This window comes from Suricata suricatta, chromosome 2 (assembly GCF_006229205.1).
Source record: "Suricata suricatta isolate VVHF042 chromosome 2, meerkat_22Aug2017_6uvM2_HiC, whole genome shotgun sequence".
NCBI classification, from domain to species: Eukaryota; Metazoa; Chordata; class Mammalia; order Carnivora; family Herpestidae; genus Suricata; species Suricata suricatta.
Genome location: NC_043701.1, coordinates 126,426,912 through 126,448,710, shown reverse-complemented (window position 1 = coordinate 126,448,710; position 21,799 = coordinate 126,426,912). Strand labels below are relative to the sequence as shown.

The 21,799-nt window shown below is 37.5% G+C and overlaps 1 protein-coding gene across 1 annotated transcript in view; it reads right to left on the bottom strand.

Annotated features, from left to right (window-relative positions):
- Nucleotides 1–573: 573 nt before the first annotated feature.
- REEP3 (receptor accessory protein 3) overlaps nucleotides 574–21,799 on the bottom strand; it is a 39,151-nt gene continuing 17,925 nt past the window's right edge. Inside the window, exons 5-7 of the mRNA XM_029931756.1 lie at nucleotides 14,274–14,421; nucleotides 5,118–5,263; nucleotides 574–4,038 (exon numbers count right to left, since the gene is read on the bottom strand). Coding sequence (XP_029787616.1) covers nucleotides 3,982–4,038; nucleotides 5,118–5,263; nucleotides 14,274–14,421 — 351 coding nt within the window. The 3' untranslated portion in view covers nucleotides 574–3,981. The remainder of the gene's footprint in view (nucleotides 4,039–5,117; nucleotides 5,264–14,273; nucleotides 14,422–21,799) is intronic.

Below are 21,799 nucleotides of genomic sequence, written 5' to 3'. Positions count from 1 at the left end.
ATATTAACTGTGTTCTTTCGAATTTTATTTAAGTGTCTAGCTTCTTTGGATCATCACAAGGATGTACCTCCTAATAAAGATGAAAACATAACTCCATTTGTAAATACTTTAACACATTATATATCATAATGAAGTAACACAAAGAAGCTTTCTTAAACATGGGATTTCTCTGAAGCTTAAATGTGAGGCAGTCAGATGTCTGATTTTAAAACAGATGGAACTTCAGAACATTTCCAGGATACATAAAGCTGAATTCTGTGTTATATTTTATGTCTGAGGCAGCTAACCAATAAAAATTAATGGCTAGGGTTTCTGTAATTTTTTTTCCTCTTCTCATTCCAACATCCAATTTAACAATTCAGTGTTTCTTTTGTAATCTTGTGATCGTTCCAGTATGTTTATGATTTTTTGTAATTTGTTCTGTGATTTGGAATCTTCAGTGTGTGCATATGTCATCTATTATTTAATATATATATATATATACACACACATATTATATACATATTCAATAATAAATCATATAAATTTATGGAACCCAACATAGGTATTCTGACACACACATACAAATACAAGTTGTCACTAATAAAATGAGTTTATTTATATTAAATTTTCCAAAAAACACATCTGTAAAATTACCCCCATACTAGGCCTAAAGATAGCCTTTACAAAGAGTTTAAAAAATTCTAAAACTGCTTTCTCTTAATGATTAAAGTACACAGATTTAAGAGGTGTTAGAGGTGAAAATATTAATTCATGGTTAGTTTTTAGAAAGTTAATATACAATAAATCTGTATGACACTACTAGTAGATGAAGTCTTAAACATTTAGAGGAAAAAGCCATATTTTCCTTCAGAAAGTTTTACTCAGTAAAACTTAGTAAACCTAAGTAAACGTAAATGATGTTTACAAAGAAATATACACTGCCTACCCGGGTAACAATGATCGCCTCAAAATCACCTAATTGCTTTGCCAATGAACCAGCCTATATAGGATAACATGTAGGAAAATTGCCTGTCAATACATATTAACTCCTTAATTTTCCCGGTAAGAGAAAATCAAAATAAAAATTTAGTTCATTCCATTTAAACATACACATTACTAATATTTCATAGAAGATAATATTGGATTATTTTAAACAAAAGTTCAAGTATTACAGAAGCTTGAACTGTGTTATTTCAAAAAAAGAAATGAAAGAAAACGTATTTATCTAACCAGTGTTTTACAGAAATTTGGAATATTTACATATTTTATAACACTGTAGAAATCTTTGGTGGTGACATACAGATTTAGTTCCCTGAAGACACTTTAATAATTTTGTTCCATCAATCTGTGTAGTCAAGTACTTATAATTAGCAATGCTGACATTTACCACTTTCTAGCCAAATCCACATACATATATGGACTAGTGAATTGTGCGGAAGGAATCTTGTGCAGGGCCTAGGATGGCTTATGTAATTAATTACTTAGCAATAAGACATACTGCTGGCTCATTTTTTTATCCCAGAAAAAGCATGGTAAACCGAATAGATCAATTGTCACATCGAAAACCTCTGGAAACAGTTAATATTAATGCATGAGTTGAAGGAATATGTAATAAAACACCAGCTGCATAAACAGCTTCAAACAGCTTCTTCAACAGCTACCAAAACAGCGCCCTAAATAGGCGTGTGCTGCATCTGATGCCCATTCACCAAATGGTGGTGGTGGGAAAGCAAGGCACTGTGGCCTAGAGACAGATTTCCCTCTTTTAAAAGCAGTGGACTCAAAAGCAGAGAAAAAAAATGGCCTGCTCCCCCTTAAAAGAGGCTAAGATTTGTGAGCTTATCATACAGAGTTCAAAGGAAAGGGCATGCTAAAACACACACAAGAGAAAAGCAGCAAAATCTCAGAAATGTAAGAAAGGAGAAAAAGGAAATGATAGAACAGCAAAAATGACATCCACTGCACATAACAGCATAAGAGGAGAAATAGATGGGGTGGAGCACTGTGTGGAGAAAGAGATTTAAGAAGGACAGGCATTGTTACCGCTTTGTGACTGGTGTTGTCTTTGAGTAAATGTTTTCTTTGTAGGAGCGTAGAGTGACAAATAATTCCTCTGATTTAGAGCAGTATTTATGAGTTTACTATAATTACAGAATAGGTTTAATACTCAGATTAGTTTTGGAAAACATAAAATGGCGCAGAGCAGCCCCAGAGGTAATGTTTTCATAAAGTCACTTACATGACTTTGTCAGGCAATTTGAGATGACACTGCCTTTGGGTAGGAAAGACAAACATGGTGTAGCATTTACATCGGTAAGTCTAAGACTAGGCAATGAAATAAAAACTCTCTTCCAAGAGTTTATAATGAGGATTCCTAGGAATTTTGAACACAAATTAAAAGAGTCTTTTTAGAAAACGAAAAGGCTAAAAATTAGTCACGGAAAAGTAGATGAAGATACTCACTGAATTAAACTTTCAGAGAAGAGAAGTTGAGGGAAGTTTTTCTTTGTGTTCTATATCAAGAATGTGAGCGAGTCTAGAAAATGTTGTAAGAAAATGTATCAAGAAAAACGTATGAATTAAACTAAGTTACTCCTAAGTAAACATTCTGTCCTCTGCCAACACTCTGAGGAGGTCCTGAATATACACTGCCAGCTGGTTTCATTTCTTAAAAAGTAGAAAGGTCAAAGACCTCCCCAATCTCGCTCATTGTACTCTCTTTTGGACAAAAAGAACAGTCAAGTAAATTATCTGAATGGTTATAACTGTATGCATTTGATTAGCGATCGCTAAAACAACCACCAGAAACAGAGTTAATGCATAGTTATCAATGCAACCTAAAAAGCCTCCACATTTAGTAACTCAAAATCTCTTGGATTAAAACATTTTTCTGATATCTAGTCTAATAGTTTCTAACAGGTAAGATTAACATTTTGCATTGGCATCCATCTTTAGGAAATGATCTCAGCCAGAAAGACGAGGGATTTAAATGTAGTCAATGCAGATTTATAAATCAGCAGCACACACAGGCCAACTTGCGAATGGACTCACTGCTGGATAATTTCGTGACTCTGTTTCACAAAAGCTATGAGTTCTAAATGCTTAAAATGTCACCAGTGTTAACAAAAACATGCTAAGTTTGACTACCAATATAGGGCTAAATATGGAAAACTGGCTGATGTCTAAAACGGCTTCCTATAGAGAGAATTAAAAATAAAGTTGAACAATTAGGTATAGTTTCATATTTTTACAACCTAACAAATTTAACAAATGAAACCCACAGGAAAAGAGATGATGAAATTCAAGGCATAAATGTGACATATCAGGATATGACAAATAACAATAAAGTGTCAATAAAGCTTAAAATAAATGTACAGTTGTAAATAAGTAAACAGTTTTCAAGTGTGCAAAACTAGTCAGGAATAAAAGTGCTATGTGGAGACCTGGCTTTCAAATATTTGTTTCAAAAACGTTCAGCTGTTGGTGGATAAACCAGCAAGTATTTAAAAAGTAAAAATTTGAAGAATATATAAAACACACTGTATCTTACATTATACACTTGTCCTATCACTGCTGGATGAGAACCTATTAATTACTATCCTCATGTGATAGACATAATATAAATGGAGGTAAACACAATACAATACCACAAAGGCTGATGTATCTTAAATCATAAAAAGACTCCTTTCAAGTATACTGTGGGTTTGTGTTTCATCTTAATGTCCCAGGTACTCAATGTTGTTGAAGAATTTGAAAACAGGTAACATAATTTTCTATTATTTCTGAGAGATATATACATATATATAAACAAACTTTGCATAACTACCAGGAGTAGTCAGAAATGAATGTAATGGCTAAAGAAATGCTACTCAAATTGATGAAATAAACCCTACCATCGCCACAATTTAAAGTATTATTTTAATGTGTAAATCCTGAATAGTGTTAGAAGAAGTCGATGGATTAATACAACTTGTCTTGGGATTCTTGAGGTGCAGGTGACTAAAAATACACCTGTGGTCTCTTCTTCACTTTATATTTTAGTGACCCATATCGCACCTGAAGAGAGAAATGTGTCATTATTACAAATTAGACCATTACTTTTGAACTTAGATAAAACTTAATAGCTCATGATCATAGTACTATTTTTTAAAACGTTTCTAATATAAAGAATCAACTATCCTGTAAGTATGTATTCAAAAGACATGGCTACTTATGTAACACGATAAAAACATTAACTGTTCTTATTTGTGCTTTGCCTGGTAGGTCAACGAGCATTGCTCACAATGATCTGAGCCCAGTCACTGAACCCTCCTTTTTGGACACAAAGACAGTAATCATTATGGATAAACTTCTAGTTAATCCTCATACTGGGTTGGTTCAAAGAAAACTATGTGGTTATTTTTGTCAATTGCTTTCTTTGCTTAGCTGTAGGGCTGGCACTCGGTCCTTATGACCACCATATGATTTGCTATATAAGAATACCATCTTCTGCTTACAGGGGAAGACTAGGAATTCACCATTTTGTAAATTTCCAGAGATACTAATATATCCGATCTGAAAAAAGAATTTTTTTAAATTAAAAACATTTTTAAAATGTTTTTTATTTATTTATGTTGAGAGATAGAGCAGGAGCAGGGGAGGGGCAGAGAGACAGGGAGACAGACTCCCAAGCAGGCTCTGCACTGTGCAGACCCCAATACAGGGCTTGAACTCCCAACGGGGGATCATGACCTGAGGTAAAATCAAGAGTCTGACACTTGAGCCACCCTGGATCCCCTTAATAAAGAATTTTTTTAAGTTTATTTATTTATTTTGAGGGAGAGACAGAGAGCAGGGGGAGGGGCAGAGAGAGAGGGAGAGAGAAAGAATCCCAATCAGTCTCCACACTGCCAGTGCAGAGCCTGACTTGGGGCTCGAAATCACAAACTGTGAGATCATGACCTGAGCTGAAACCAAGAGTCAAGCACTTGAACTACTGAGCCACCCAGGTGCGCACTGAATAAAGAATTGTAAATGTAACTGCTGATCTACCACTAGGTTTCTTCATTTATGGATCGCTAATATCCTGAATGATAATGCAGCTGGGAAACACTTTAACACCAATCATTAGGAAAACAACTCTGTACTTGACTAACCTCTTTGCGACCTTTCACAGTTTTCACAGATTTCATGCTTTGCGATCTTCGAAGCCCTTTGTGTGTTAACATCTCATCATCCGAATACGGCCCTTCGGGTTCTTCATCTGTTTTCTCATCCCCGTCTTTCAGTGGAATTCCATAACCTAAATGGGTCAAAACCAGCGTGTTTTGGTGAAAGGACACCCCTACATCCAAGCGCAACTTCTGTGCATGGCCTGCTTTCGCCCCCTTTAATCCTCTCCCTTTCTCCTCTGGAATGCGCTCCTGGCCCTTTATCATTAATCATGGCCCGGTGCACTATTCTAGATGAGGCTCATAACTCATTTCTTCCCCTGACTGTTCCTGTTTTTACTATGCATTTTCCAGAATAACTCAAAATAATTGGCTTTTGAGGAGGTAACACTTTGCTCAAAACTCAAAGAATCTAAGTGGATCTCTTCCCTGCCCTTTCTCCTTTTCCTGAACTCTAAACAATCTAAGCACTTTTGTAAAAGGTTTTGTTTAGTTTGTCATTTGTGCCTTTGACTTTAATTAGAAATTAAGGGTTTCTTTCCACCATGGCTCAAAACTTTTGTGAGGACTGGGAAACGGAGGGTGAATTTAAGGAGTCAAATACGACCCAAAGGGGCTAGAACTTTGGGCAAGATAAGTTCACCGGGGGCAGGTGGTGGAGATGTGAAAGCATCGCTGTTGCAGCTGTGGAGATGAAAGCCAGCCAGGCAGGCTACAGCAATTACAAACACCACAGGCTATGGTGACAGAAGTTAGTCAAAGAAAATAGCCGGTATCAGGAAGGTCAGTAAGAGATCCTGCGGATGTGCTAACAGGCTGCTGTGTGTTGCCACAAAAGAGGGATCACTGGCCAATATGCAAACTTGCAGGTAGTCAGGCTGGTTATTGTCAGGAAGTCTGCTAGCATCCTGACGCCCAAGATTCAGAGACAGGAACACTCCTATTCCTGAAGCAAAGGTAACACTTTGGTTATCAAGTTTAGTGGAGTTTACTAATAAAGGCTTATTCGCGCACATTAAGAGTCCCCTGGGGAACTTACTACTACAAAGTCTGCTGGACCTATGGTAGGGCTGAGAATCTGCATTTCTAACAAGCTCCCAGGTGATGCTTATCCTAGAGTCCAGGGCTCCAACAATTTGAGAACCATTGCCTGGATGAAGCAAGAGAGGGGCCCAAGTCCATGGCAACGAGAGCACGAGGCAAGTTATAAAGACAAGGGTGAGGTTACAAGGCCCCATTAAGTTTCAAATTCTCCTTCCAATAAAGATAAGGAGCATAAATACCTAAATCTTCAGGTGAGAAAAAAACTGAACAAACTTCTATGAATCTGCTCTCCCAGGCCATGCATAACTTGACTCACTGAGCAAACCATGAAGAGTTGTTAATAAGCTGCTTTTTCTCATAATAAGAGACATATCTTTAATTGTTTATTATGCAAAAACAATTTTATGCTCTGCCAGACTACTAGGCTAAAAATTAGGAAGGATTTGGGGGTAGAATTGGTCATGATTTAGGGATTTAGGCCAATATCCATTGTTGTCACCGCCCACCCCCGCCCCACCAGTCCGAGGAATTGTGTTCTAGGTGGAAGAGAGAGAGAGCACTTGCCCAGAGTGAGGGCAGAGGCGCATGACTGCTTAGAAGAGCTGCAAGCAGGCCAGTGTGGCCAGGGGAGGGGAAGTGTCAGTAGTCTTGGGAAAATGCTCCAGATCAAATAATAAAATGAACATATAGAACACAGGACAAAAATAAACATGAAACCATTACATCTATGTTAGAAGTGGCCTTTAGGTGATTTTAAATTTCAGTTTTTAAAAATTTAAATGTTTGTTTTTTGGGGTGGGGAGAGATTGCAAGTAGGGCCCGAGGGGCAGAGAGAGAAGGAGACAGAATCTGAAGCAGGCTCCAGGCTCTGAGCTGTCAGCACAGAGCCCGGTGTAGGGCTAGAACTCATGACCTGTAAGAACATGACCTAAGCTGAAGTCGTACACTTAATCAACACCCCTTAAATTTCATTTAAAATCTTTTTTCCCTTTTTTAGTTAAAAATTGTATTATTTTTTATCATTGGGGAAAGTAAACCAGAAAAAAATTATTAGGTTGGTCATTTCTAAATTTTTCTCTATGGCTGTTGCTTACACAATATTCCTGATACAAGTAAAACAAAGGTAAAACACAGAATGAGGAATCAAGGAGGGCCAGAAGGGAAACAACTGTAACCAGAAAGTTCTCTAAGGTCATGGAGGAAGTGTAAGATGACAGTTCAACAAACATGTTTGGGCTATTTTAATTGCCCCTCATTTTATGAATATGATTAGGAACTGGATACCTTATTCAAAAGATGATTTATGGGGATATTATGGGGATACAATGATGAAAAAGACACAACTGTCCTCTTTTACCTTAAGAAACTTACAGTCCAAAAAGGGAAACAGACTTTAACGGGCCGGACAATACTATAATAGATGCTGTAAACTGAAGACAAGGATGGGTTAGGTGCTCTGGGAGCCGATGGCAAGATAATTAACTCAGCCTGGGGATGGGGAAGTAGGCTGTGAGAGAGGACTTCTTGTAGGACATGGTGGCTAACTTCTGGAAGGCTCATGATTCAATATGGCCAGCACATGAGGGAGTGGGAGAACGAGGCAGGGGAGTGAATGCACCACATGCTACTGAGTCTGGACTTCATCAGAGAGCAATGTGGGGGGGGGGGCACTGAGGCATTTTAAGCAGAAGGGTGACATGATTACATCTGGGTTCTCTCAGAGATTCCTTTTGCACGTTGGGGAATGATGTGGCTGACACTGGACACAGGGATGTTATTGCAGTAGGGCAGGTCAGAAATGACGGGGTCCAAGGAGCAAAGACAGAGATAGGAGCCAAATGCGGGATCTACTAGGAGATGAAATTGACAAGTTTATCTTAGCAATTTATTAAAAGAAACTATGCGTCAAAAAGCCAGGAGTCAAGTCAAATTTATTTACCAGAATATGCATTTTTCTATTCCACTTAAAACCTGGCAATAAGTATGTATGAACATTCTGCTGTGAGTGCTGAAAATAGTGTTAATCAAAGTTGCCCAAGGATTTAAAAATGTTTGGAGTAGGAGGGAGACCAGAGACTACGAGGGAAGCCCAGATCTGGGTGTTCTATCACAGCAGGCACTCTGCGAGTTGGCTGAGTGGTTTATGGGTCTGCCAAGCCCAAGGAAAGTGAAACTGGAGGGGTACTGCTGGGGCCACACAAAAGTGATGCTTAGGCTGGTTGGTTTACATTATTGATCTACACTGGACGGAGCTGTTCCATGCATATTCCTGAGAAGCAGTGATTGGGGACCCAGGGCCGAGGAGCCTGTATTGCCCTGTGCCCTGTAGCTATCTAGCCAGCTCCAGCCCAGATCTCTGTTACCATTTTAGGAAATCAGCAGATGCTTTTGAAAACTGACCTGGTATTCACGGCTCATACATCTTACAGTTGGTATATTTTAAGTTTTCCCATTTTATAGTAATAATAGCCAATGTTAACCCAGTACTTAGCAATCGACTGCTTTAAGCAGCTTCTAGGTATTAATATAAGTGTAGAATCACAGAGTTTGACCTGGAAGGCACCCTGAACCTGTTAGAGGACATGAGTACTTCACTGCCTATTAGCTGTGAGAGCTAGAGTCCATCTTGCCTTCCTTCAGGTCTTTTCTTTTTTTTTTAAATGTTATTTTTTATTTTTTGAGAAAGAGAGAGAAAGTGTGGGCAAGCAGGGGAGGGGCAGAGTCAGAGGGAAAGAAAGAATCTGAAAAAGGCTCTGTGTTGCCAGCGTAGAGCCTGATGTGAGGCTTGAATCCACAAACCATGAGACCATGACCTGAGCTGAAGTTGGACACTTAACTAACTGAGCCACCCATGTGCCCCAGGCCTTTGTTTTCTTAAATGGTAAGGTAGTGAGACAGATGAGGGATGATGGATAGGTTTCTATCCAACTCTGACCCAGCTGAGCTGCTGGGGGCATTATGTCGAGGGGGACTGTGATCTAGCATCGGAAAGTGCCACAGTCCTTCAGCAATGTCTGCCACCATGGGCACGGGAGCAGGAAGCAGGCATGTCACCATTGGCCATCTTTGACTAAAGCATCTCTAAGGTTGCTACCTGTTCAAATATTTAAATTCACAGCTCCAGTCAAAGTGTCTCCCTAAGTGTAGCCTTTTTATAAAATAAAAAGAGAAAGAGTAAGAATTAGCTTAGGAAGCTTGGATACTTCATTTATGTCATTGACTAGGTCAAGGGCTATCCTGACAGGTAATTTAATCACCTTATGTCTCAGTTTAATCATCTAAAAAATAAGTATAAAATGACCTGTATAATCATCTTAAGGATTAAATAAATATGTAAAGCACCTAAAACAAAGCAAAAAATACGTGCTTTCTTTATGTGCTGGTATTGAAACTGTATATTGAGCCACTTTTAACTAATATGGGAGTAGCAGCTTCTTTGCAGAAAAAACATTCCCACTTATCACAACGTGGTGTTCTTTCAAGGGATGTGAACACCATGTTCAAGGAGTCCGTTTTCTTACAGAAATGCATCTGGAGGGAGCTCTTTTTGCCATGGTGACAACATGCAGATCTGAACAGCTTCATCAAAGCAGAACTTTTCTTGACTAGCCAACCTCAAAGCACTCAGGGCAGGCCGTGAAGAGTTTTCAAAATGGATCCACTTTTCCAGATAATTTGAGTTTGCTTGTGCGAACAAGCAAAGCATCTGGGGTAAATGTATTAATCAGATGGACCAGTAAACAGACTTTGCACTGTGAATGTAATTACCACACTGAAAAACTTATTTTTTTTCTTGAGAAATTCTGGAAGTAAATGAAATAAAAAATAATTCATGACCTAAAAAAATGGATACCTGAATTAATTTTCAAAAGGAAGAGTATGGTTCTTTCTGATTTTGAAAATAGGTTGATAAAAAAAATCACTTAAGTCCCATACTCAGAACTGAACACTGTTAACATTTTAGCAATACCTTTCCAGACTCTTCCCTATGTATACACATTTGAAAAATAACTTACATATATTAATTCATTTCACCTCTTTATTGTGTCTCTACAGTATAGGATTATAACACACAGATGGTTTTGTTTTTGTTATTTCCTCACAATCTGGATATGGTTTTATATCAGTAAGTAGAGAATGACGTTATCAATTTTCATGTTTAATAAACCATGCTCTTGCTTAACCATTTCTCTTAGGCATTTAATTTGTTCCAATATTTTGTTGCTATAAACAATAAGATGAATGTTCTTGTACCTACAACTTTGAACACTTGTCTGATTAATTCTTTATGACCTAGTCTTAGAGGGAATGCAATTCGATAATTATTGCCAGATTGTCATCAAAAAGGATTATTCCACTTTAAACTCTCATAAAAAGTGTATGAGAGTGTTTGTTTCCCAACATGCTTGTTGTGGTGATTTTAAAACATGTCCACAAATTCTGACACTTTTCTCCTCCTCTCTTAAATATGTTTTACTTTTTTTTTTTTTAAGATAATCTCTGTGCCCAATGCAGGGCTCGAGCTTAGGACCTGAGATCAAGCGTTGCATGCTCCAACAACTAAGCCAGCCAGGTGCCCCCCCTCCTCCCTTAGGTACTGGTCTCAACAAACTGTCATAAGGCGGAATTGATGCTGCATTCTGCCACTTGTCTTGGAAAACCTGCTCTGGGAGCTTTTAGCTGTCAGGTAAGAAGCCCCATAACTCTTAGGGACAATGTAGAAAGACCTAGAGAAGGGGAGGCCAGAGAGGCCCCAACTGTTTTAGCCAACACCTGTTTGACTCTTTAAAGCTATAACAGCAGACATGTGAAGAAGTGTTTGAGATTCTGACTCTAGCCCCAGGTGCTCTTGGTGGCTGGCCGAAGACCTTGGGCAAGATCTGCCTTCCTGACCCAGTCACCCCCAGATTCATGAGCAAAAAAGTGACTGTGCCTTTTTCAGGCCACTGTTTACAGCTCATTACACATAAATAGATAACTAGAATAGCTAGCAATAGGTAGCACTGTATTTAAAAAATATTTTTGCCAATCTGGTGAGCAAAAATTACTGTTATTATTTTATTTTACTTTCTTTGGCTGTGAGGCTAAATATCTTTTTCATGTATTAACTGGTCAGCTGTATTCATTGGTAGAATTAACAATAATTGGCTTGCAAGAATTCTTTGTATTGTTAAAATCTGAACCCTTTGTATCACATGAGAATATTTCTTCTGGTTTATTTTGTATGCAGTATTTTTCACTTATATGTTATATATATATTTTATCTAGAAAAAGCTCTCAACTTTTTCCTTTATATCTTCTAGTTCTGATGTCATGCTTAAGTCTGGTTCAAATATATACTCAGGAATTTCCTACGATATTATAGCTTAGTATCTTACATTTAAGTCATAATCTTGTAAGTATTTTGCTAAGAGGTTTGAGGTAGAGGAATAACTTCATTCCCTAACCTATCTTCTACGTCTAGCAATTATTCTGACACATCTCCCACCTGCCTGAAAGGCCATCATTCTCATCTGATAAATTTCCATGTATATCCTGGAATTGTGTTTATATAGACTGTCTACTATTATCTTCTATCCAACTATTCCTGTCCTTTTAAAAAAAGAACGCTTTTTCAATCTTTTAAAATGTTTATTGATTTTTGAGAGAGAGACAGAGTGTGAGAGGGGGAAAGGCAGAGAGAGTCAGAGATAGAATCTGAACAGGCTCCAGGCTCTGAGCTGTCAGCACAGAGCCCGATGTGGGGCTTGAATTCATGAGCTGTGAGATCATGACCTGAACTGAAGTCAAAAGCTTAACTGACTGAGCCACCCAGGTGTCCCTAGAAAATATAAAAAAAAAATTTTTAATACATTTTTTAGAGAGAGAGAAAGTATGAGCTGGGGAGGGGCAGAGAGAGTGGGAAATACAGAATCCAAAGCAGGCTCTGGGTTCTGAGCTGTCAGCTCAGAGCCCAATGCAGGTCTTGAACCCATGAACTGTGAGATCATGACCTGAGCTAAAGTCAGAGCATAACTGACTGAGCCACCCAGAAGCCTCCTAAAAAAACTATTTATTTATTTATTTATTTTTTAACTTTTTTCTTTAATGATTTATTTATTTTTAATACAGAAAGAGACAGAGCATGAGAGGGGGAGGGGCAAAGAGAGAAGGAGACACAGAACCAGAAGCAGGCTCCAGGCTCTGAGCTAGAGCTCAGCACAGACCCTGACGCGGGGCTTGAACCCACGATCGTGAGATCTGACCTGAGCCGAAGTCGGAGGCTTAACCGACTGAGCCACCCAGGCGCCCCTAAAAAAAAAATTTTAAGAGAGAATGCTTTTTGTCAAATTTCTTCCTCAGGGAAGAAGGGCTCAAAGTATATACCATTCTGTAGGAAACTTAGAACTTGGGCAAAGTAATGCATATTGAAATTTTAATTTCATAACTGACCAGTCCCTTTCTTGTACTGCTACTACTTACTTCATGTGTCTCTAATCTTAAGTCATTTTAATTTCATGGCTTAAAATTTAACAGAAGACCTAAATAGCACCTTCCTATCTTATAGTATTTTAACCACATTATTTTAAGTTTAATAGATGAATATCATAAAAATAGCTATACATTTTCATATTTATAATCTTTTTTTGGTTAACATTTATTTATTTTTGAGAGACAGAGAGAGACAGAGAGTGAACAGAGGAGGGGCAGAGAGAGAAAGAGACACAGAATCCGAAGCAGGATTCAGGCTTGTGAGCTGTCAGCACAGAGCCCGATATGGGGCTTGAACCCACGAACCTTGAGATCATGACCTGAGCCAAAGTTGGATGCTCAACCGACTGAGCCACCCGAGCACCCCATATAATCTTGTTTTCATTTAATTATTAGAATATTCTTAACCAACTCTAAAGTATAATTATGAATAAACTGCTGACAAAGGACTCAGATAACTGTTCAAAATCAAGCAAAATATATATAGTAGACGCCATAATCAAAATCAGTATATCTAATTTTTAAATGTATATTAAGAAAATGCCAATATTAGAAACTATTTTTACACTGTTAATGTATTAAGGATGATGGTTCAAAGTTCACTGGTTCTCATTCTTAAAAATAGTACTACCTTAACCAATGGCTAATGCTAATTAACTAATTAATTACCGTTTAGGCAACAGTCACCAACTTGGTAAAGTTATTCATTCTACAGAGAACTCAGAAAAAGTTCACTATTTTTTGTCTATAAGGAGGGACTGTTATTTTATTTCTCAAATTGGTTTCAATGTAAAGGATTGGTTTTTAACCTCTCTCAAAAGAAAACTACTTAAACACACACACACACACACACACACACACACACACACACACCCCAAAATGCTTTGTACCTTAAGGAGTTAATAACATATTAATAAGAAATGTCATAAAGATCTTAAGTTTCAGCTAACCCTTGAACTAAAATTTTCTTATATGTGACAAAATAACTAAGGAGGTATATCTTTTTATTTATGTGTATTTCTAAGATCAGAATCCTTTATTAAAGCTTTAGAACATATCAACTATGCCATGCTCATAATTTATATTAGAAATACCTACAAGTTAGTTCTTGAACTAGACTATGTAACTTCAACATATTTTCTATTGTAGTAAGTCTATTTACAAACTGAGTCACCCTTTGTCACCCACTTAAAACATTTTATCTTGTGAGTCAATATCCTTATTTGTTCATGGCATTTACAGTAAAGAGTGTTTAACTATAAAACTCCTTAGATGTCACCACATGATTTGAGTAGAATGACCATTGATGACAAGTCAGAACTGGTGCTGGTGGCAGGGAGGCAGTAATAATCATACCAAAGGTTTCTAAAAATTCCTGGCAGCACAAGAAACTACTATTACTTTCTTAGTTGGATTATCTCTGGAGTCAACAATAGGCAAGCACCAACTTTATTCAGAGAAAACTTAGAGAAAGAGAACTACGGTTAAGTGTAAATTTGCAACATAAGCTTAAAAGTAAATTTCTTTCTGCTCAAATTGAGATAGTTACCATGCATTATTTTAGTACTCACCTGGACTCAAAATTCCAATACTGAAAGGAAAATATATTAAAACAAACAAGCACACCTGCTGATTCACCAGAGACTGATTTGCTTTTCTTCTTTGTTTCCTGTAGAGGTTGGTATGGTCTTTGTCCCACAGGCTCATCCCCTTGGATAGCTGTTAGATCGTGCATACTAAAACTTCGTAAACGTTCCGTTATTGCTCCTTGGCTCTATTTAACAAAGAAGTGATAGATCCGAGAAAAAGAATACACTTTAAAATATTTACTATGCTTACATTTAAATTTCTCCCAAAACTTTATCATGAAGCTTACTAATTATGAAACTTTCAGAAAGGTTGAAAGAATTTGAGAGTGAATACCCAGATATTGTTTATATTTTCCTGTATTTTATCATATATCTACTATTCATCCATCCATCAATCCATTAAAAAAATTTTTTTAATGTTTATTTTTGAAAGAGAGACAGAGTGTAAGTGGGGGACAGACAGAGAGAGAGGGAGACACGGAATCCAAAGCAGGCTCCAGGCTCTGAGCTGTCAGCACAGAGCCCAACACAGGGTTTGAACTCACAGACCATGAGATCATGGCTGGAGCTGAAGACGGACACTTAACTGACTGAGCCACGCAGGCACCCCTCAATCCATTTTTTTAAAGTTTATTTATTTTGAGAGAGAGAGTGACAGAGAGATTGGGGAGGGGGAGAGAGGGAGAGAGAGAATCCCAAGCAGGCTCTGAGCTGCTAGCACAGAGCCTGATGTGAAGCTTGAACTCATGAAACCATGAGATTGTGACCTGAGTAGAAAACAAAAGTCAGAAGCGTAACCAATTGAGCCACCCAGGAGCCTCCATCAATTCATTTTGAAAATGCATTTCAAAGTAAGTTGTAGACATCAGTATATTACACTCCCAAACATTTTGGTTTTGTAGTTTATTTTAAATGTAAAAAATGTATGATGAGCTTACGACAGAGTAGACAGCATCCATTCTTTTGCTCTCTCCTGAAACTGGCACTTTGGGGTTTATGATTTAGAAGAACTTTTTTTTTTTAAATTCTTTTTTTCTGTTTTTTGTTTATTTTTGAGAGAGAGAGAGAGAGAGAGAGAGAGAGAGAGAGAGAGAGAGAGACAGCACAAGTAGGGAAGGATCAGAGAGAGAGGGAGATACAGAATCTGAAACAGGCTCCAGGCTCTAGGTTAGCTGTCAGCACAGAGCCCAACATGGAGCTCAAACTGGCGAACTGTGAGATCATGACCTGAGCCAAAGCCAGATGCTTAACCAGCTGAGCCACCCAGGTGCCCCTAGAAGAATTTTTTAAAGTAAAAGACATACTTTAAAGATAAGCTAAGTTAGCAGTGATAATGGCTCCACTTAGCACAAAGTTAAAAAAAAAAAAAGCAAAGAACCTTGGATACAAAATGATATTTAGTAAATGAATTCACTATCTGGCAAGGAATATGTACTACTATGCAATTTGACTTAAGTCATTTTAAAGCCTTAACAATATGACAGACACTGGGCACATGTGGGTATTTAATTTAAATTAACTAAAATTAAAGAACCTTAAAAATGTAGTTCCTTAATTGCACATTTCAAAGGCTCAGTATTTGAGTATTTCAAAGGCTCAGTAGCCACATGAGGCTACTGTATTGGACAGAGCAGACACAGAACATTTCCATCACTGCAGACAGTTCAATGATTTTCATTATGCATAGCCCTGAAAGAGACACTTCTGAACTTTACAGACCTAATTACATTTCTTTTCCAAATTTAAAGAGAAAAAATCATTTCTAAATTTACCCACTTTGGAAATTTGCATAGCATACAGATGACTCATTTATAGCTGCTTTAAAAATATTATTCTAAAGGTTTTTTTTACTCATTATTTCTTCTTACAAATGTGAATTTATGATTGCCGCTAGTTATTATGTTACTGTAGAAACTCATCCATAATGGTTCATCTCTAAATTTCCAGATTTCAAAGCCTGAGACACTATAAACATTTGGATGTTACTGTATTTTACACTGAAGAAAGATCTTGGTTCAACTACACTCAGTGATATCGTATTATATCAAAACCAAAGACCATCCCTATACCCCACTTGGACTTTGTATTTTTATTATTTTTTTTTAAAGTACTTTCTTCATCTTTATCAGATGTCCCTTTAAGGAGAGGTGACAGAAGACATCAGGGACACACTAAAAGGAAGGGACCAGTGCACATCTGAAACAGACCCTTTTGTTTTCTCACAATTGTCATTTTCTCTGCCCCACCTTTGCATTTCTGTGCCCCTCACAGCAATTCTTGATTTTTACCTACTGCCAAGCAGATGGTAACTGGTGTGCACATCTAGGACACCCTCCATCTGACTCAGGTGCTATTTCCAAGTCTGGTCGTAATCGCCAAAACCCTCTCACTCAATAAAGAACATTTCGGAATGCAATTAAGCCAAACTGCCACTGAATCAGTCTAACATTATATCATCTACAAAGTTTGGTACCTTTAACGGGTATAATCAATGAATTACTTAGAGCACACTTCACAAATGAACTCACATGTAATTGTTAGTTCTATTGCTGTGCTGTGTATATCTTGTTTTCAGAGGAGGAATTTCAGAAACTAAAGGAGAGTGACTAATTTTAGGTTTCTTCCATTCTCCTAGCACACTGGTATGGTAAATGTAATAAGTAAACTAAATATTCTTTTCATGCCTCCTCTTTTTCATTGCTCTTGATTGCTAGAGGGCTCTCCCTTGGCAGCAGTGTGTTTTAATGTACCCACTGGACTATATAAGAGAGATTCAGCAGTGAGTCGCAGGTGTGGACATGGGTGTTCACAGAGGTGGACTACATGGTCCACCAAGGGTTTGCTGTGGGTTTAGATTAAAGGCGAGCAATGACCGGCCCTGAGGATCTGGGTGAGCTGGGTGACAGCCTGGATTTCAGTGGAGCTCTTGAGTGACCATGTACTGTCAATATCATCAAGGCTTAAAGAAAGGCCCAGTACTGTACACACTCTTTGAGGACTCCCAACACTTCAAAAGTCATCACCTCAAAAATTGGATTTTCCACGATATATGTTCTTCTGGGTTCAGAATAGAACTAATGGGGGAAGAGAGAATTAATGCAGTATTGTGAACTTCAGAAACATGACATAAATTATAAGTATCCAATGTGATCACTTTAAAGAAGTGTAATTATAAAATATTCACATTTAGAGACAGACCTATTCCCTCCAATTTTTATGTCTTCAGCACAAAAAAGTCCACTAACAAAGAAATTATGTTCATAATAAAATGTTAAGTGGAAATCCCTCCCCCAGACCTCCGAATTCTAAATCACAGTTACAAGTTACAAGTATGTAGTATGACTTACTGAGGCAGCAAAAATATGCAAAAATAGAAACAGTATGATGTTTAGGCAGATGGGATGGGCGATTTTATTCTTTTTCTCAACAATTTCTGTAATATTACAAACCTAGTCATAGATAGATGGTATAGTGACGTTTTTATTTGTTTTAGATTTGAATACTGTTTATCATATACTGGATGAGATCCTGAGTTCCTTTCGTTTTCTCCAATGCCTGGCTACAACTCTCCAAATGAATGAACGTTTTCTATTCTTACAGTGAAGCTTTAATTGTATTGTGTCCACTGTAAGGATTTCTAATCTATTTCCTGTTCATTTGCTATATCCAATCCCTTATTCCCATCATTAAGAGAAACACTGTTCTCTATTTTGAGGGCACAAGTAGATTTTACAGTCCCTTGTCAATAACAATGCCAAGAAGTACTGAGGTTTTGTTCAAATTAATAATGTTTGATTTATTTTCTTCTTTTTGGTTTATACTGTATTAAACAAGAAGTATAAGAAAAATGAAGAAAGGCTCTAGGTCAAGGAGCAAAAGATGTGTGGAAACAGCAGTATTAGGCATTAGTCAGTAAGGAGGAAGGGAGTTACCATCCACAAAGTCAATATCCCAGATTTTAGATCCTATTCTCTACAGAATTGCATGTACACTGCTGGTGTTAAAATGGATCCTAAAAATTGAAGAGAAAGGAACAGAATGATTACTTTGAGAACACAAAAATCAAAGTAATTAAGAATAATTTTGCAGAATATTTTACCTTAAAACTGATCATCACTAGCAGCAGTGTTCCTAAATCCTTCAGGGACTCAAAGTTTTCAGGGTTTGAATTTGGATGGGACCAGAACATCCGTTTAAAATGAGAATAACTTGTGGGGCACCTGGGTGGCTCAGTCGTTTAGTTGTTTGACTCTTGCTTTTGGCTCAGGTCAAGACCTCTCTGTTTGTGAGTTTGAGTCCCACTTGGGGCTCTGTGCTCACAGTAAGGAGCCCAACAGGGATTCTCTCTCTCTCCCCTGCTCTCTGCCCCTCCTATGCATGCTCTCTCTCTCTTTCCCTCTCTCAAAATAAAATAAAAATAAAATGAGAACACTTGGAAGGGGTTGACTGGCTTGACCCCTGGGTTCAGCTCTAACACATTCATGCTCTGGGAAGTATTCTTCAGCTGAGAAATAGTAAAAGGGGAGCCTGTTTGCATGACTAATTCTAACTTTGCTACTCCCAAACAATTCTTTGTTTATTATTTATTTACTTAAAAAAAATTCTGCCTTTGTTTAAATACTTCATTTCCTCGTTAAACATTGTGTTAAGATTATTATATTTTGTGTTAAATAAGGAGAATTTACCATGCTTACCAGCAGGTTTTGTATAAAACCTTCAGCTTACTCTCGTTTTTGTTTTTTATTAAGAACTTAAAAACAATCTTTTAATCTTACAAGCAATTTTTTACAGAATAATTCTTACTATACTGTTCAATAATTAATAGCCATTAAGCTCTATTTCTTGTCAATCTTTGACATACTACATTAAAATGCAGATAAGGTTACTTCCAAGTTTTTAGGGAAATATTCTTTTCCCCTAAGGACATTTGAAAATTAATCTGATTAAGCCTAGAATGAAATTGATTAGATTCCTGTTAAGTGAATAATAAATTTTAGTGGTTTTAAAATTAAAGTAATAAAGGGCTGCCTGGGTGGCTCAGTCAGTTAAGCATCCAACTTTGGCTGAAGTCACGATCTTGTGGTTCGTAGGTTCAAGCCCTCTGTTGGGCTCTGTGCTGACAGCCTGGAACCTGCTTCAGATTCTGTGTCTCCTTCTCTCTCTCTCTGCCCCTACCCCTATTCTGTGTCTGCCTCTGTCTCTCTCTCAAAAATAAACACTAAAGATTATATATATTTATCAATATATATATATTTATCAAAGAACATCTGTTAACAGAGAAAAACATAAAAAAGGAAGTACAATTATTTGTAACCCACACCAAAACTATCTAAACATATTTATATAGCCTTTTACTTTTTTCTGTCTCATTATACTTCTAGAGCAGGCTTTCTCAGCCTCAGCACTGCTGCTGTTTTGGGACTGGATAATTTGGGGCTGGATCATAGGCAATTAAACAGCATTCCTAACCTCTACCCCCTAGATGCAAGTAGCAGCCCAGTTGTTGACAACCCCAAATGTCTCCAGCCATTGCCAAATGTTCCTTTGGGGGCAAAATCTTCTTCCAGTGAGATCCAACCACTGTGTTGGAACTGTAAGAGGTTTCAGAAGTCAGGTATCACCTCTTTGTTTTATAGGTAAGAAAATTAAAACTTAGATCAATACAGATGGTCTACCCCAAATCTCAAGACTTATTAGGGCAGATCAGGGCTAGAAAACACAGATACTCAGATTATTAGTGAATTAAATATTCATTATAACATTCTGCTTCCCTAGATTGTAGGGAATATAGTATGACCCTTCTTTCCATTGTCTGGACAAATGCTCTCTTTTTAAATGGATGATACTAAGCCCCTGAATATCCTCAAATCCTTTCACAAACAGAAAGCCATTAAAGCAGACCACAAGATGTCAGGATTTTGACCTAATCGTCATCATTTAAAGTCTATTAGATTTTAGCAGTTTTACCTAGAATGCTCTAATTTCTGTGATAATTGATTTTTTTTTTAAATAATACCTGCTGAAGACTTCACCAAGAAAAGGCTGCCAGAGAAAAGTCAGAGATGGTTAATATGACTAACTGTACTTTTCTCTACTGATCCTTTATCTGGCAGTAATGTTGTTCATCTATACAAATGCCGCCTGCATTTCTTATGTGAAAGCTGTGGAATGCTGAACATCCTTGGCAAAATCCTTGAAGGTCCTTCATATGTCTCTGCTTTGCTCAGCCAAAATAAACTTGTACACTGACCTTGTGAACAGATGCCTGGTAATGAGGTCACAGAACTGAGTAACATTTTCAGAAAATTGCTTTATGGTGTAATAAATGTTCTGATTAGATTCCTATTTTCATCTTTAACATGCTCAGGTGGTTCAACCTGGGAATCCTAGTCAGGAAATATTACCGATCTCTAAAGGTCAAACCAAGAGTCCAATCATTTTTAGCCTGAAAGATATTTTTAACAAACTATATGCTGTAAAAATCGTAAATTAATTCTCAAGCCTTACTATTGGCTTTCTTGGAGTTTCTCCTTAAACTTGACCTATTTCCTATTTCAGTTTCAATTTACTCTTTGGTATGAAGTGTCTGGTTCAGTGATTTCTTCCAGTATAGTGCCTTTCTTTGACATCTCCAGCGATGAAACTAATTCTACTCACACGAAAATAGGCACAGTATAAACTGAGGCAAACAGTGTTAACATAATGCTAGTTTGGCATATTTAATGACTATTTCTAATGAATAAAATCCAGGCTGAAGGCAACACTCACTGTGTTCATGCTGAGAATGGTGAGGGCTACCTCACATATAGAGATCTTGAAACAAAAGGACCACCACATCACAAACAAGAAGGGAAAGTTCCAAAATGAATTCAAATTATGGGACGTGCATTTGATTTGCAGTGGTTAACTCTAATGATTCCCATGTTATTTCCTGCCTTTAAATGGGAAGGTGGTTTTATGATGCTAAACATATAGATTAAAAACAATGAATCACAAAGAAGAAAGCAGAGAAATATAGGTATAGGATTGCTTTTATAACCTTCCTAAAGGAAAGTATTTCTGTTAGTTAATGCTTATTTTAATAATGGAGGGCAAGGGGAAAGCTCTCAGCAACCAAGATGAGATCAGATTTTCAGTTAATGAAAACAGATATTCAGCAAGCCAGCAGCCAGTGAGAGCAGTGACCATATCTATCTTGTTCACGGCTGCATCCCTGGCACCGACCATATAGTAGGCATTAAACCAACAGATGTTGAGTAAATGTGCAGGATGCTAAACATGGATGGCAGCAAAGAATAAAATAAAAACAAATAAGGAGGGAATGAGGATAAGATAACATAGTGGGGATTTCTTTTTCTTTTTCTTTTTTTTTTTTTTTGAAAGAGAGCATGCTTGTGGGGAAAGGTGTGGAAGGCGAAGCAAGAATCTTAAGCGGGCACCATGCCCAGTATGGAGCCCCACACAGGGCTCCATCCCATAGTGTGTGGGATCATGACCTGAGCCAAAATGAAGGGTTGGACCTTAACTGACTGAGCCACCCAGGTGGCTCTAGTGGGGATTTTT